The sequence below is a fragment of the Hippocampus comes genome, unplaced genomic scaffold, assembly GCF_001891065.2.
Source record: "Hippocampus comes isolate QL1 unplaced genomic scaffold, H_comes_QL1_v1.1 scaffold132, whole genome shotgun sequence".
NCBI lineage: Eukaryota > Metazoa > Chordata > Actinopteri > Syngnathiformes > Syngnathidae > Hippocampus > Hippocampus comes.
The window spans coordinates 2,942,000-2,957,995 of record NW_017805467.1 but is presented as its reverse complement, the minus strand read 5'-3'; the positions used below and the strand labels follow the sequence as shown (position 1 = coordinate 2,957,995).

At 40.3% G+C, this 15,996-nt stretch overlaps 1 protein-coding gene and 1 long non-coding RNA gene across 2 annotated transcripts; one reads left to right on the top strand and one right to left on the bottom strand.

The window, feature by feature from the left end:
- Positions 1 to 6,173: 6,173 nt before the first annotated feature.
- Positions 6,174 to 6,322, bottom strand: LOC109518972 (uncharacterized). Its single transcript, XR_002168851.1, has 2 exons — positions 6,292 to 6,322; positions 6,174 to 6,252 (listed from the first exon to the last, which is right to left on the bottom strand). It is a non-coding gene; the product is annotated as an uncharacterized LOC109518972 (long non-coding RNA).
- Positions 6,323 to 9,726: 3,404 nt separating this feature from the next.
- On the top strand, positions 9,727 to 12,351 carry LOC109518957 (kelch-like protein 26). Its single transcript, XM_019875150.1, has 2 exons — positions 9,727 to 9,908; positions 10,626 to 12,351. The coding sequence occupies exons 1-2, from the start codon at positions 9,727 to 9,729 to the stop codon at positions 12,178 to 12,180; spliced, it is 1,737 nt and encodes a 578-aa protein (XP_019730709.1). The 3' UTR covers positions 12,181 to 12,351.
- Positions 12,352 to 15,996: the final 3,645 nt, after the last annotated feature.

The following is a 15,996-nucleotide window of genomic DNA, read 5'->3' as shown; positions in this document are numbered from 1 at the left end:
CCACGAAAAAGAAGAGAGGGGAAAAGCATACAACAGCATGGTTTTGTGGAACAGACTCAACCGCTGACTGGAAAAAAAAAGTTTAACGTGGCTTCATGTCAGAAAACTAGGAACAGTCCAAAATTCACATTCACTTCAACCTCTGAAAGTATTAAAACAATCATAAAGTATTAAAACAATCATCACAGTATTTGGGATTTTATTGCCATTAAGGTTTGTCCTCCCAATGGACATTGACTATCAAGCTTAATGTCACTTATTGTTAGGAAAAAAAACACAACAGCCACCAAAATTCATGTGCACATCTCCACTCATGTCTACAATACATCAATCTCCAAAAATATCAAAACAATCAACCCGATATTTTGGATTTTATGCATGTGTGGGATTTATGGAAGTGTTTTCGTCTGTGAAAAAAAAAGCTTTATATCACACGGTGTCAGAAAACTACGACCAATTGCCACCAAAATTCATGTGCACATCTCTAACTATGCCCACATCAACTGAAAATATCAAAACGATCGCACCAATATTTGAGATTGTGCAGCCATTACCGCCTTCCTCTCTATAAGTGGCAACTCAGGCTTAAAACTGGGTCGCGAACCCCAAAACTTTCTTGACAGTAATATATTTTTTGTGCCCGACTAGTCCAAACACGGCATTCTGATGAAAATGTGCATGTGAATTTTGTTGACGATTGGTCATCGTTTTCTAACATTGACCAAAATGACAGCAGCAAAAGAAAAAAAAAAAACACAACCAAGATTTGAACTGTTGGTCCCTGGACTCTTCCGACTGAGCCAAAGCCACCCAGCAACACCAACATGCTGGTGTTGCCCCGATGGTTGCTGGTGCCACCACCAGCAAGACCAGCTGATCAGCAGCTCCGGGCTGGACCCCAACAACATGCTGGTCCTGCTGGGTGCTGTGGCTCAGTTCATAGAGCAGGCTACCCGGTGACCAAAGGTTTGGTTGTTTGATTTTTAGCAGCTTATTTTACTTTTGCTGCCGCAACTGTTTTGCTCTTGCTGGTGACACTAGCAAGACCAGCACAAAAACACATTCTTATTATTTCTAGGAAATTTACTGTGCATAATCTGAAGACTGTTTATGACAGACAGAATGTAATCAATGAGGCTACAATCTTGAGAAGCATTTTTTAAAATTTTCGTTATGTATTTAGATGCATCATTTTCAGTGTTGTCGGGGACCTCAATCAAACACAATTTTAAGCGGTTATGCAGGATTTCCAAGTGTGACTTTAAGCAACGACTTCTTAGCTGGGAAACACTGTATTTGCACAACGAATTAATTGTAGTATCTTGGCTAATACTGCATGACATTTTGTTTGAGATGAAACCATGCTCTTAACATTCAAGCACATGGACTTATTTATTGACATCTTTATTTGACAAGAACAATGCAGTCAAACAGTTACAAACTTGCAGCTGATGCATGTACAGTAGTTTAAAGCTAGTGCTAACTACCAACTCGTCCCAAATTGGGCACTTTCCCGCCAGTGCGGTACAGCATAAAATTCCAAATATACATCAATTAAAAGGCCATATCACACAAGTCTATAAATCACCAATCCAATAGTGCATATGTGACATAAAATGTTGACTCACTCTTAATGGTGCAGTACAAGATATCCAGTAAATCAATTTAAAAATAAAAAATCTCATGATTCAGTACTTCATTCTATGATATGAATGAATAATTGAAGCTGACTGCAGCCAGCTATCATTCTAGCTTGTACCCCTTGCTGCTGTTTCACCAGGTTAATGAACTCCGAATTCACTTTATTTACATTTTCGTGCCAGCCACTGTTTTTTGTTTCACAAGCCTACATATCAAGGCCAGGGCTATGTTTCCATTACAACAGATTGTTTTTTGAAGGCTCGTGTCATGTCAGTCATGCACAAGAATCCCACTGCAAAAACACACAGCAATCTTCATCTTGAAGTTGACCATGTAAACAGGGTTGAAGTAGGACAGTCAGGGCAGAGGTTTATGTTTAAACCACATAACTGCAAAGGTTGGACTTTCATATTGCCTAATTTAGCCCTCCACACACCTTGCATATGAATTTGTATTTGTTCCCTGCAAATGCTTCTTGAATTATCAGCCAAGTAAAGGTCTGCGTGCATAAAACTGAAAGAGCAGGCAGTTCAAATTACTGGAAATCTGGGAAACATTACCAGATTTGAATTACTGTTTTAAATCCTGCAAGGTTTGTTGCGTTTTGGAATACCTCAAATGTATTGTTTGACGCACCTAAAATTTGTTACAAAAGCACAAAATGAATGGTATGAATGTTGTGTAGTACATGTATTCCTTTCACAAACATTTTTATTGAACGAAAAATCACCCTGCAGTGTATTTGGCCTGAATGGGAAGTCCCCATGTCGGGCGCTCAGTATATTTCGTAATGATCTTCATATCAAATGCCCTGCAATAAATATTGTAATCAAAATCGATTTCATTCTTCAATTTGACTAATGCTATCTCCCTTTAAAATGATCTTATTTTTCCACACGCAATACAAAATATTTTTTTGCCTTAAAAAAAGATATTGTTAGATTTGGGGCTATGGACTTGGTCCACCTCAACCAGGGAGAGGTGTATATGTACCTTTCATTTGGATAATATGAAAAAAATGTTTCTAGACACTCACATTTAACATTCAAACCAAGTATGAGGAACAGCTTGTTCTTCGTCACATTACGTACCTCTGTACAGTATTAGGGACGCCACCCAGGTTTCTAGCAGGGTTATAATGTATGACTTGTACTTGTGTTCTGATGAGGCTTTGTAAGCCTGAGTGGCATTGACTCGTATTATTTCAACATCATGCCTAACGATCAGCATCATTTGGAATTTGCAGATGGTTCAGCACAAACTTTAGTTGGTCATGAATACAGAAAATATCCATTTATTTCAGATTGCTATTTTAGGTTTCCCTGATGATAATATCAAATGCTTAGTCTAAATACTGATTTTTTTTTAACAAGAAACATATTAACTACCTTCGAAATTCATGATTGTCAATGTCCCAATATCAGCATCTTTATAAATGAACAATTTGAGTGACCTGACATGTTCATTTTAATTTCTAGAAAATCTAGGAAAACTCAATTACAGTGTATGGAGTCTCACTAATTTTTTTTAACATGACACCTAACCCTCAGAGCAGTGCTCCACAAATGCCATAAGAACTGGCAGACAGCCGTCTGCAGAAAACCTTCATGTACAGGTGAATATGCTACTTACAGCATGTGAATGGAAGGATTGCTTCATGCATGTTGAGTAGCACAGTGTAGAACTCGTTCGCATTTGCCTCAGTTGAGAGGTTATAGCTTACAATCTTGCTTCAAGGCCTCCCTGTGTAGAGTTTGCATGTTACCTGAAGTGAATTTAAGTTTTGCGTGTTATTTATTAAAATGTGACTTACGACTGGCTGGCAACTAATACAGGATGTACCGTGCCGCTCATCCAAAGTCAACTGAGATAGCTGGGACACCTTGCATAGCATGACCCCAATGAGGACAAGCACGATAGCAAACGGATGGATGGATTATGTGTGTTACTGTCTCAATAACTAATTATATGGGAGGTATTTCTTTTGGACTCTGCCTTATTATATGAGCAGCAATGTCTGCTCTAAGGTGATATGTGGTTATATGGAATCTGAAACTTATTTCGAAATCTATGTGGTTCGTGTTTACACAAATTTCAAAAGTTAGGTTAATTATTTCTTAACCATGTGGTGTGACATCTGTTTTCGTAGAACAGTATCCATCCACTTTCTAAAGCAGCTTTTCCTCATTAGGGTAGCAGGTGAGCTGGACCATAACCCAGCTGACTGAGTGAAAGACTAGATACACCCTAGAATGGTCACGGGCACATTTTAACTACGAGAACATGCAAGTTCCACACAAAGGTGAGATTCAAACCCAGAACTTCTTGACTGTGAGCCACATTTGCTATTTCAACACAACCATAACACACACATTACTTTCAAAACCCCAAACTACAGAACTGTATGGTGGGTGTGATAACAACTAGGCCACCATTGTCGTCCAATATCACTGTTAAGTAGACTAGAGGTCTGTAAAATGTTATTTGGGCATGGACAAATTGTTCAAATGTAATGTATTTGATATACTCCAATGATTGCAGCTCAGCACATCATATCACAGAACACATTTGCCTAAATGTGAGTGCATAAGTTTCAAATTACTGGGGAAAAAAAACATTAAGTGACGTTTTAGTATTTAGTCTTTGCCTGGAGGTGTTTTAATTTCAAATGGCCACATCAGATAGACTTACTAATAGAACCTCATAAAGGGTCTGTGGTCAAATAGTTAGACTGTCACTGTATCATATAGTCTATATCATGTTCTATTGTCATTTTTGCCACTCTCACATAAGTACCCATCCATCCATACCTTAGCTGAACTGCTTTATCCTCACAAGAGTTGCAGGCTGCTGGAGCCTATCCCAGCTGTCTTCGGGCAGTAGGCGGTGCACCCTGAACTGGTTGCAAGGCAATTGCAGCGGACACATAGACAAACAACCATTCACACTCACAATCACACTAACGGACAATTTTGAGTGATCATTGCATGCCAGTGATGGGTCCATGAGGCCTCATGAGGAGTGTCAACACACTGACGCACTGTGTTGATACTGTGCTGATACTGTGTCGCTGACCACTGCTACCTGCTGGACCTTCAAAATCCCTGCAGCCAACCCACTTGACAGACTGAACTGACTGATTTGATGATGAAGTGTATCCAATGCACTACCTCACTTTACCCACAATAGCCACAAGTGCCATTGTTTATGTTGTTGTTTATTCTGTTTATATTGTTTATATCATCTATACTGTTTATACTGTTCAGATTACATATTATGTCTTTTTTATACAGTGTAGCTGTATCCTTTCTTAGCTGTGTGTGTTTAATGCTCAGCATGTTTGCATGCATATTTGCACTGAGGATTGAGAGGAAGAAATTTCATCTATGCTGCATGTCATACATAAAGCATATTTGACAATGAAGATGACCTTGACCCTTGACAATATCATTCACATCCATGCATTCATATTGTATCATTCAATGTGTTTCAATAATGTGAAAATCATGTGAATGAGATTGTGGGCTTTGTCTTCACAAATTTTTATTCAGAAAAATAAGATGCTCCAGTGTTTTAAATTTCAATCTGTTACGTTTCTTGCATGCTATTTCCCCTGCTGTGGAGAACACACACACAATGGAATAAGACATGGTGAGACAATCCGAGAGGCACTTGGTGAGACAAGGCGATTTTAATAAATACCTTATTCTCCAAAAGGAGATCAAAAACGCTCTACACGGCGGACAATTTGCGTTTGTCCGGAAGCTGCTCCATAATATGCACGTACTGTAGCAACGTCACTCGAGTGAAGCGCGTCTCAGCAGTCGATAGTCCGCTGCTCTCTGCTGTGCGCTCGTGAGCGCAAGCACGTACTCACGGCGCCGACGCAACCCACGCCACATATTAAAGAAAAAAAAAAACTACGTAGTTGTGTGGACTTTTGTTTTTAGCCTCCACATCCTGTTCCTGTGTTTCACCTGCAGGTGGCAGAAGAGGGACATCCTTTCATCTTGCATACCTGCTGCCAACATAATCCACCGACTATTTAAGGACTCCCATGTTGTCATGTTTCTGTCGGATAATTCGCCTTGCTCACGGCTGTCACCAAGTGTTGAATTAGGGGTGCCCAAACTTTTTGGACCGAAGATCGACTTTTCGATCAACCAACCTCCCGGGATCACCCCTTACAGCGCGCGGGGTGCTGTTGTTATCCCCAGCCCTCATGGGATAACAAGGATTCAATTTTTAAGAATTTTCTTAAAACGGTCGAAAATGTCAACATGTTAGGCGCTCAGGCCAACTTGTCGGGACCCAGGTCATATTTTCCCTTTTTGGAGGCCTGTTATTCCCAAATGCAACATCGGATTCGGACGAGAGTGGTCAGGTTGGATAGCCGGAGTGCTGTAGTTATCTCCAGACGTACAGCCCTCACGGGATAACAAGGATTAAATTTTTAAGAAAATTTTCAAAACGGTTGAAAATGTCAACATGTTTGGCGTTCAGATCAACTTGTCAGAAATCAGGTCAACATGCCAGTTTTCAGAGGCCTTTTATTTCAAAATGCAACATCGGACCCTGACGAAGGTGGTCTGGGTGGAGAGCCGGGGTGCTCTAGTGTCCCCCACACCTAGTCCTGCTGAGGGATAGCACGGATTCCTTCTTTTAGGATGTTCCAAAAAACGGGCAAAAAGATCAACATGTTTAAATGCAGGTCATGTCAGAACGCAGGCCATCTTGTCACTTTTCAGAGGCCGACATCAGATCCGAATGAGGGTGGTCTGGTTGGATACCTGGAGTGCTCTAGTGTCCCACGGGCCTGATTTGATTGAGGGATAACTGAAATACATTTTTAATAATCTTTTGAAATAAGGAGAGGAGGTCAAAATGTCATATTTGAGAGGCATTTTAATTGGTAATGGAACATTAGATCTGAATGCCAGTACTGTGGTTTTATACCTGGCATGCCAGAGTGTGTCGACAACCTGGTGTGGTTGCGCAGTCACCCAGAATGATTTTTTAAATGATTTTTTTTTTAAATATCAGGTTAAATTGATGTAGAATTACCATTGACTTTATTTTCCATGTCCACTTGAGAACGCTTTTCTGTGCTGTTCTGAGAGTTCTTGTTCTTCCCGGGTGTTCTATAAATATATAAAACCCACAAATCCACTATTCATCAAATCAAATACAATGAAATTCTATGACCTGGTTGACTTCAAAATTGCCCAATTAATGTATAAAGCACATAACAATCTCCTTTGTCAAAATATCCAGAAGCTTTTTGAAATCAGAGATAGTTGTTATAATCTAAGAGGTATTAATCAATACAAAAAATCCAGAACAAGAACAAACATCAAGCAAAGATGTGTATCAGTAATAGGAGTTAATCTGTGGAATAAGCTTGAGATGGATCTGAAAATGAGTAAATCGTTGGACGAGTTCAAAAACAAATTTAAAAGATTAGGACAAAAAAACTACATAAAACAAAGTTAAGAAGATAAATTTTACATACTGGTACTTACAAAATATAGTAATACTATGGTTTGTTCCTGTTCTGGATTTTGAACAACTTATTGAATGTATTCAAGAAATGTGGTATATATAATGAATATGAGTTATTTGATATAAAAAGTAGAAAGAATAATGATACATATATACAAACTGAAAGGTGTATCAATAGGTAAGCATAGTACACAAAAGGGTAAAAGTATTTGATGAAATTTAGATTTCTTCTTTTTCTTTGGTATTGGAAATGATCAATATACATTATTGCTCAAAAAGGGGTAGGACTAGATAAGTTGTATACTTCTTCCTACTCCTTTGAACATATAACTGTGATGATGTTTGTATTACTTACTTTTACTTTTATTTTCCTTTCATAATTTTTGTTTGCATTTTGTCATGTTATTGTATGTTTTATATATGTTCAATAAACAAACAAACAAACAAACAAACAAACGTATCGTTAGCTGACAGCCAAGAAATTACTTATTTTATATTTTTATTAATTTCTTTTAATCCAAACAAATGACGTTTATGCATTAGTGGAGGTGCTTTTATTTTGAAGGTGGCCAACGCCGCTCGCTGGCGGCAGACTACCGGAATGCAAAGCACTGACAATCGCAGTGGCCTCTCACTTGACTTCGATTTTGCGAGTGGAGGCTGGCTCGACCGCAGTTTTCGACTGCGGGCAGTTTTCGGATCTACTTGGGACCAGTCCTAGATCTACAGGTCGATCAGGATCGACGTAATGGGCACCCCTGAAAAATTCTAGAAGCTCCATGATCTTGTGCTTCATTTTTGTTCCTACCAGGTTTTCTGCACTTTCCTTCGAAACGAAAGGAAAAAAACTTCGTAAGTAGTTTTTCATTGTACTGTTGTTGTAGTCACGGTTTGTGTATGATACGCATTTGGGTTTCTTCATGTCTATTTATTGACAAGCAATTTCTGTTTATATTTTTATCCTTGCCTTTGTTGCAATCTTGTTTCCCTTGCCAGCATTCTTTGTTGAGGGCAGTTCTCTTTTTAAATTAGTTCAACAAAACAAGCACCACGTACCACTTGCTGCTTAGCATAACTAAATTAACCCTTTTTTTTTTGTAAAAATAAGACATTTTGATACCTATCACTGTGTAGATCCCAAAATGCATCACTTAGCATTCTATGCAGCAAAATACAAATGCAAATAACATTGCTGATATTATAAGTACTTAATATACAAACATACAAATAAACGTGGTCGATAGTTATGATGAAAGTAGTGATGGGACAAGCGACACTGGTGCGTCAGAATCCGTCTTTAATTTTTTGGTTTCGATTGGCAGTTGAAAAACGAAAGAACGAATGATACACGGATTCGTCAGCACTGTGGCGAGAGCTCAAGAGTGAAACCCCGTGTCAGTGCGTGTATTGTTTTAAGAAAGAATCACGTGACTGATGAAGGAAATGAATCGTTTGGATGTGTCAAGCCAAAGTGTGTTTATAAGGAAACAAACTGTATCAACATGTCATGGGTTTGTTGGATGGAGTTTTGCGTAATTATGCATCGTTCTAAGAAGTTTTCCTTCGTGTGGAATAATTTTGATCTTGTGACGCCAAACAAAGTAAATATTTTTCTCCTTTGAGCATTGTTTACTGTTACAGACCGTTTTTTTTACGGTGGTGCATTGCACTCACTTTATCAGTTTACCTGTGATACATATGATAATCAGTTTAAGAGCCTTACAGTTGCTTTATTCATTTTATCTCGTAATTACGAGATCCTCCATAATTGAATCCAACACTACCTGGCAGAAGCAAACACACCCAGAAATTGGTCCAAGACCCTTGACAATATTGGAAATGTAACCAGAAAACATATCCACATCTGCATCAAATTGCACTAAAAACCCTGATGCTCACCATCGTCATCTGTACCATGTGAAAGAGCATTTTCTAAGGATGGGGAGCTGGTGTCTAAGAGGAGAAATCGCCTTGTAGCAAAGACAGTCCAAAAACTTTTGTTTCTCAAGACAGTATAAGTTCATAAACTACAGTATCACTTTTTTGTATTTTATTTCATATGATTTAACAGTGAACAAAAATGTTCTACATATGTTAAAAATTGTAACTCAAAATTGTACCTCAAATTCACTGTATTTTCCATACCAGCTCAGTTAAGCATTTACACAAAAAAAAAATTTTAATTACCTGCAATGATTGTTTAACTACTGCAGGGGTCGCTATTGGGTGACCAACACAGTGTCAATACAGCGCCGACACAGTTTGTGTAGTGTGTCAATACACTCCTTGAGGTATCATCGTCCCATTACTACTGTGTAGTCATACAAAATAATGAATACTGATCTGAAATACAGCCCACTCATCATCAAATTTGGATAATTATTGCTAATGAAATTGTAATGACAGAGTTGTATTTTCATCCACTGTACGCAAAATGTCCTTGTCTGGCAGACCTAAAATGGTGCCCAAATTCATCGGAGAATCGGAAAGTTAAATCTGAGAAAAGTTGAGGATCCCTTGTTTCACTCAAAGTGACAAAGTCTCTTTCTGTTTCAGTATGACAAAACCTCTTTCTGTTTCAGTATGGCTAGCGAGGAAAGCACCCTCTGCTGCACGTTTTCAGCCCCGTGCCACAGTGCCATTCTCCTCCAGGGCTTGTCAATATTGAGGGCTCAAGGCCAACTTCTTGACGTGGTGCTGGCCATCAATGAGGAGCGCTTCCAGGTCCACAAAGCTGTGCTGGCCGCTTGTAGTGATTACTTCAGGTCAGTGTGGACAACAGGACTATTTCAGATTCCGTTTACATTTTAAATTCAAATTGACTTCCACACTCAAAGCAAAACACTTTGACTGAAAGCAATTTGGCGGGGAGAAAAAGATAATGCAGTGGAAATTGTCAGACACATAACACTTTCAAAATATTTCTCAGAACACCGTTTGATCTGAGTACAGGCCCTGCAAAAAATAAGGAATCACAAGTCTCAGAGGGTGTTCATTCAGTTGTTTAAATTTGTAGAAAAAAAGCAGATCGCAGACATAACACAAAAATCTAAAATCTGGAACAAGTACAATCAACATGAGAAGTACAAACAAAAGTACAAACAACATGGGAAAGTTTTTAAAGGCAAGCATACTACATACATAGTGTTTGGGGGCAGAAATCTGTGTGCCGTCTTGACCCGTGGGATGATTCATCACCATGTAGCACTTTTGATGGCGGCGCGGGCACCTGCAGCGGCTCCTCTCTCTCCTGAGGAAAGAAATTTCATCTGTGCTGTATGTTGCACATGTAGCACATGTGACAATAAAGTTGACATGAACATGAACATGTGGAGAAGATTTCAGACCTTTGTGAAAAGGTGGATAATCCCCATACCGTTTTCTTGTCATTGAGAACTTTGTTACAGAAAGTAGCTGTAGAGTGTGATTTCAGACCAAATGTTGTGAAAGATTTAACGTTTGCACTTGTATTTATGTTGCAGAGCTATGTTCACTTGCGGCATGAAGGAGTCGAATCAAAATACCATTGAGCTGGAAGGTTTGTCTGCCCGGGGCCTGAAGCATATTATTGACTTTGCTTACAGTTCGGAAGTCACTTTAGATCTGGACTGCATTCAGGATGTCCTTGGAGCAGCTGCTTTCCTCCAGATGGTCCCTGTTGTTGAATTCTGTGAAGAGTTCCTCCACTCAGCCATGAGTGTTAAGACATGCCTGCACATTGACCAGATGGCAACCACCTTCAGTTTGTCTTCCCTCAAGGCGTCGGTGGATGCCTTCACTTTTTGCCACTTCCTTCAAATAGCCGCGGAGGAGGACTTCCTGCACATTCCCGTGGAGCGCCTCGTCTTCCTTCTGCAGAGCAACAAGCTGAAAAATTGCCGCGAGATTGATCTCTTCCATGCAGCTATTCGATGGCTCCGACACGATGAGTCCCGTCGCACTCAAGCGAGCAATGTCCTCTGCCATGTGCGCTTCCCACTCATGCGTTCGTCTGAGCTGGTGGACAGTGTTCAGAGGGTAGACATCATGGTGGAGGACGTGCAGTGCCGCCAGTACCTCATGGAGGCCTTCAATTACCAAAGTCTTCCATTCGGAGAGCATGAGATACCGTCACCACGCACGCTCATTCGTTCTGACGCCACATCATTCATCACCTTTGGCGGGACCCTAGACATACCTTTCAGAGGCAAAGCATGCACCAAGGTGTATTATCTCCCTGATTCTGCTTCCCGTCAGTTTCAGCAGTTGACCGAGATGGACACAGGGTGCAGCCATGCCTGCGTCGCCGTCCTTGACAACTTTGTGTATGTTGTGGGTGGTATGTATTCCAATGAACAGGGTGCTGTTAACAGCTGTATGCGCTTTGATCCGAACTTGATCCGGTGGCTCCGCATCCAACCAATGCAGGAGGCCCGCTTCCTGTTTCTTCTCAGTGTCTTGAATGGAAAACTGTATGCCGCTGGAGGGCGCAATCGATCTGGCAGTCTGTCATCTGTGGAGTGCTACTGCCCAAAGAAAAATAAGTGGACCTACGTGGAGCCATTAAAAGACAGGATTTGGGGTCATGCGGGGACCCCGTTTGGAGAAAAGCTGTACATTTCCGGTGGTTATGGCGTCTCTTTGGATGTCATGAAAACCCTTCGGTGTTATGACCCAGTGGCCGACCAGTGGAACTTCAGAGCGCCCATGAACGAACCTAGAGTGCTGCATGCCATGATATGCAGTCGAGATCGGGTCTATGCTTTGGGTGGATTCGTGAAGCGTGTGGGCGACTGTTTTGATGTGCTGACTGTCGAGCATTACGATCCACAGAGTGACCAGTGGACAATCGTCAGCCCCATGAGAACAGGCCAGACCGCGGCTGGCTATTGCCTACTGAACGGAAAAATCTATCTTGTCGGGGGCTACAACTTGTACCAGAACAAGGTCACGAGCATTGTCCAGGTGTACAATACAGAGACTGATAAGTGGGAGGGACATTTACAGTTTCCTAAATCCGTATTTGGGATTGCTTGTACACCAATCGCACTTCTGTAGACACAGAATATCTGACCTCTTAGCTGTGAAAATCTGCGTTATTCTCCCGTAATTCAAGACAAGGACCGTAAATGGTCGGCATGGGATGAAGTGACTTCAATTTGATCACGACATGGAACTTCATGGCACAATACAATTTGATGCTGAGTTCGTACATCATGACTTGACATCGCTGCATGTGTTACTTCCTTTTGTTGGAGTTCACGTTTTGATAATGTCACATTTGATTTGGGGCAAATTGATATGGCAATTAAACTCCAATCAGTCATTACCAACGGTTACATTGTAGAAAGGGTTCCGTCAGTCGTCATCTGTACCTGTGGGTAAAAAACAAAAACCAAAAAAGGACGTTTCGCTTCTCTCACAGAAGCTTTGTCAGCGGTAGACAACTCTGAAGTCTCCGTGAAGACTCCGGGAAATTGCTCTGCGCTAAAAAGCTGAGCGTGGCCTATTTGAGGAAAAACAATGATAACAAAAGTGCAGTATACGCACACTTAAAAGAAACAAACCACACAATTGAAGATGAACAAGTAAAAATCCTAGGAACAGAAAAGAGATGGTTTGAAAGGGGAGTAAAGGAAGTGATTTTTGTTAAAAAATTTTCACCCTCTCTGAACCGTGAAGGAGGTATCAGATTTAACCTGTCTCCTATTTACAATAACTTGTTGACCACCAAGGGACATAGACATGCTGATCAGGCTAACTGAAAGTAGCTATTCAGCCCTAGCCCAAACAATAGGCCTAATCAAGACCCAACGATAGGGAATTTAGAAATCAATGGGCCTCTTCACCATAGGGGCGTGACCAACCATCCCCACCCAGTCCTCAAATAGGCCACGCTCAGCTTTTTAGCGCAGAGCAATTTCCCGGAGTCTTCACGGAGACTTCAGAGTTGTCTACCGCTGACGAAGCTTCTGTGAGAGAAGCGAAACGTCCTTTTTTTGTTTTTTACCCACAGGTACAGATGACGACTGACGGAACCCTTTCTACGATGGAACTTTCCTGTACGACTGAGAGCCTCCACAAGCATCAACGGTTACATTATTAATTGACAAGTTTTTTTTTTTTTTTTTTTTTTTGACCGTTGACTCAAGTAATGGCATTTGAAAAGGTAATTTTTGGATTTGGATCAATTGGTTAACCACTGTTTTAAGTCTTGCTCTCGTATGCTTTCCTTTGCTTTTTGGAGGGGCAGGCGTGATTGCCTTGAGTCAGATCAGGTGTAGAGCAGTGATGCACTGTATTTCGACTGAAAACCACCAATTCCTTAATTTTTTTCATTTTCTTTCTCACTGTCCTCGTGTAGTGTTTACAAAGGTCAGATCACATTCAAGCTACTATCTTGGTATAATTCCTGTGCGTGAATCTGTTGTAGCAGCAATCCGACACATTTGTGAATGTCTACTCTGAAGTGCTTTTGTCTTGTCTTTAAAACATCATGTCAAACAATTGTCTCTGATGTATTATTATTACTACGTTATTATGACTTTCCTACCCTCGTTCAAATGATATTGTCATTTTGACAACATTTTTCAAAACAGAAGGAAACATTATACTGCAGTAGTGTTTGGGAAAGCAATTGAAAGATAGGAGACAATCACGATGCAGAATCGGCTGAGGATGTATATTTCAATATGCATGTTGCCCTGTCAGCAAAAGCACATGATAATTTGAAGTGCAATATGGAGGGAGCTCTCTTCGCATGGGAATGTAACCATTCAATAAAGCTGCATCTTGTTTGAAAAAAGGCTCTCCTGTATAAATGGGTGTTTATGTGCATGTTTTTCTTGACTGTGATGGAGTATGAAACTCTTTTTGTCAATGAGCGCCTGTGTGTATATTTGGACCATGTATCACTTTCAGCATACTGTATCATCAGTTTTCCCTGCAATAATTACGATATGCCAGTTTCCATAACTGGGAGAGAAAGTATTGTACAGTTGGTAAAAAGCGGCGTAATACAGTGGCCATTTAAATGTTAAAAGAAAACGTGAAAAACGGAACCAAGTTCTGATTAGATTCTATTTGTTAATATCATTTCATGGATAAAAATGAATCATTTGCTAAACCAAGGATTTGAGCAGAGGTGGCCAGAATTCTGAAGAGATGTTTGTATAAGGTCAAAAATATTTTTTGTCAAAATATGGCGAGATCATTATTTTAAGAGGCGGACGATGATACATTATATCACAGCGTGTTGTGATTGACAGGTTCTAAACAGGCTAAAAACAGGTGCAGTGATCATGTACTACAGATCACATTCCAGTCGCTTGGGATGAAGACAAAAGTATTGCGGTCTTGAGGAACGAGTTTCATGAAACTGTTGTGGTATGCATGGTGAGCAGAGAGGGGAGATAGTTTGAGATCTTGCCCATGACTGTGATGCCATCTTGTGGCAACTTGTTGCCGAGGAACGAAAGAATGTTGAATTGACAAAAGGAGCTTCCATAGACTTTTCTAATACAGAAACAATGATTTGCCATGTCTTGTAGCAATCTTCCTTGAATTGTGTGGAAATACTGCTCTGTATTTTACGTTTTCAGCACAAAGAACTAGTTTAGGTCTGACCTTGTGTATTTTCTCAGTTTTCACTGTCGTGCAAGGTTTGCCATTCATAGACAGTATGCGCGAGCAACTCGGAGGCAAAAGCACTCGTCGGTCGCTCATGCGCCGCTGCCTGTATTTGATAAATACCCGGCGCGTTTTCACACACGAGACCCTCAAAGCCTACAAGAGTCTTGATGCTTATAATTACGTGTTATGTGGCCATGTTTAGTCGGTTCTTTTTCATCAAGCTGCTGAAAACTGTGACTTTTGTTTCCTGAAAGCCAATGTTTTGCCTCGTCAAAGACAGGGACAAAAGTCTCAGTGTTATCATGCCTGGGTATGTGTGAATAAAAAGACTGGCTCCATACTGACCGCTAACTGCACGTGCAAGGCAGGGTAAGTAGGTGTCTTCAAATTTCTATTATGGACAATGTCATTCAATTATCAAACTAATAAATGCTGAGAGGTTAATTTAGCAAATAACCATGCAGTTGTTCACTGTACCTAACATTTGTGTGTGACGAATGATAATGAGTTTAATTGTTGTAATTCATAATTATATATTTGATTTCATATTTAAGGACAACCAACGAGCACATAAACTTGCTGAGATCAATGACACCAAAAGCTGCAGTTCTCACAAGCATTTACTCACATGAGGACTCCACAGACAGAAACACTGCTTCAGAGTACAAGGACTGTCTTCCTGAGCCAGGTACAACTTTGGATGAAGAGTCTGCATGTGAGCTCACACCTGAAGAACTTTCATTGAAAGTTGATAAGACATTGCTCTGTTGTGATGGAGGCAGCTGCACAATCAACGGGTACAGGTCGATCGTCTGTAAAATAAATCATATCACATACATGTAAATACAATTTTTACCTGTGGGATTTTTGGTTGTGTTTTGTTTTGACCAAATGAGTGGACATTATTTTTCAGACGACTTACAAGTTACTTGTAAATGAAGGCTCACTAAAATTTCTGCAGCTGTCATAGTATCTTCATGGTCGGCGTTGATATTTGTGGGAAAAAAAAAAAAAATATATATATATATATATGCTTATGTGTGTTTATAAACTCATGCATCGATACAAGTTTTTCAATTTGGTGTTCATACATCATCAGTTCATACATCAAACCTATTCCAGGGGTGCCCAAACTTTTTGGATCGAAGATCTACTTTTCGATCAACTAACCTCCCGGGATCTACCCCTACCGGCACGCGCGAGCACACGCGCGCGCACACACACACACGCGCACACACACGC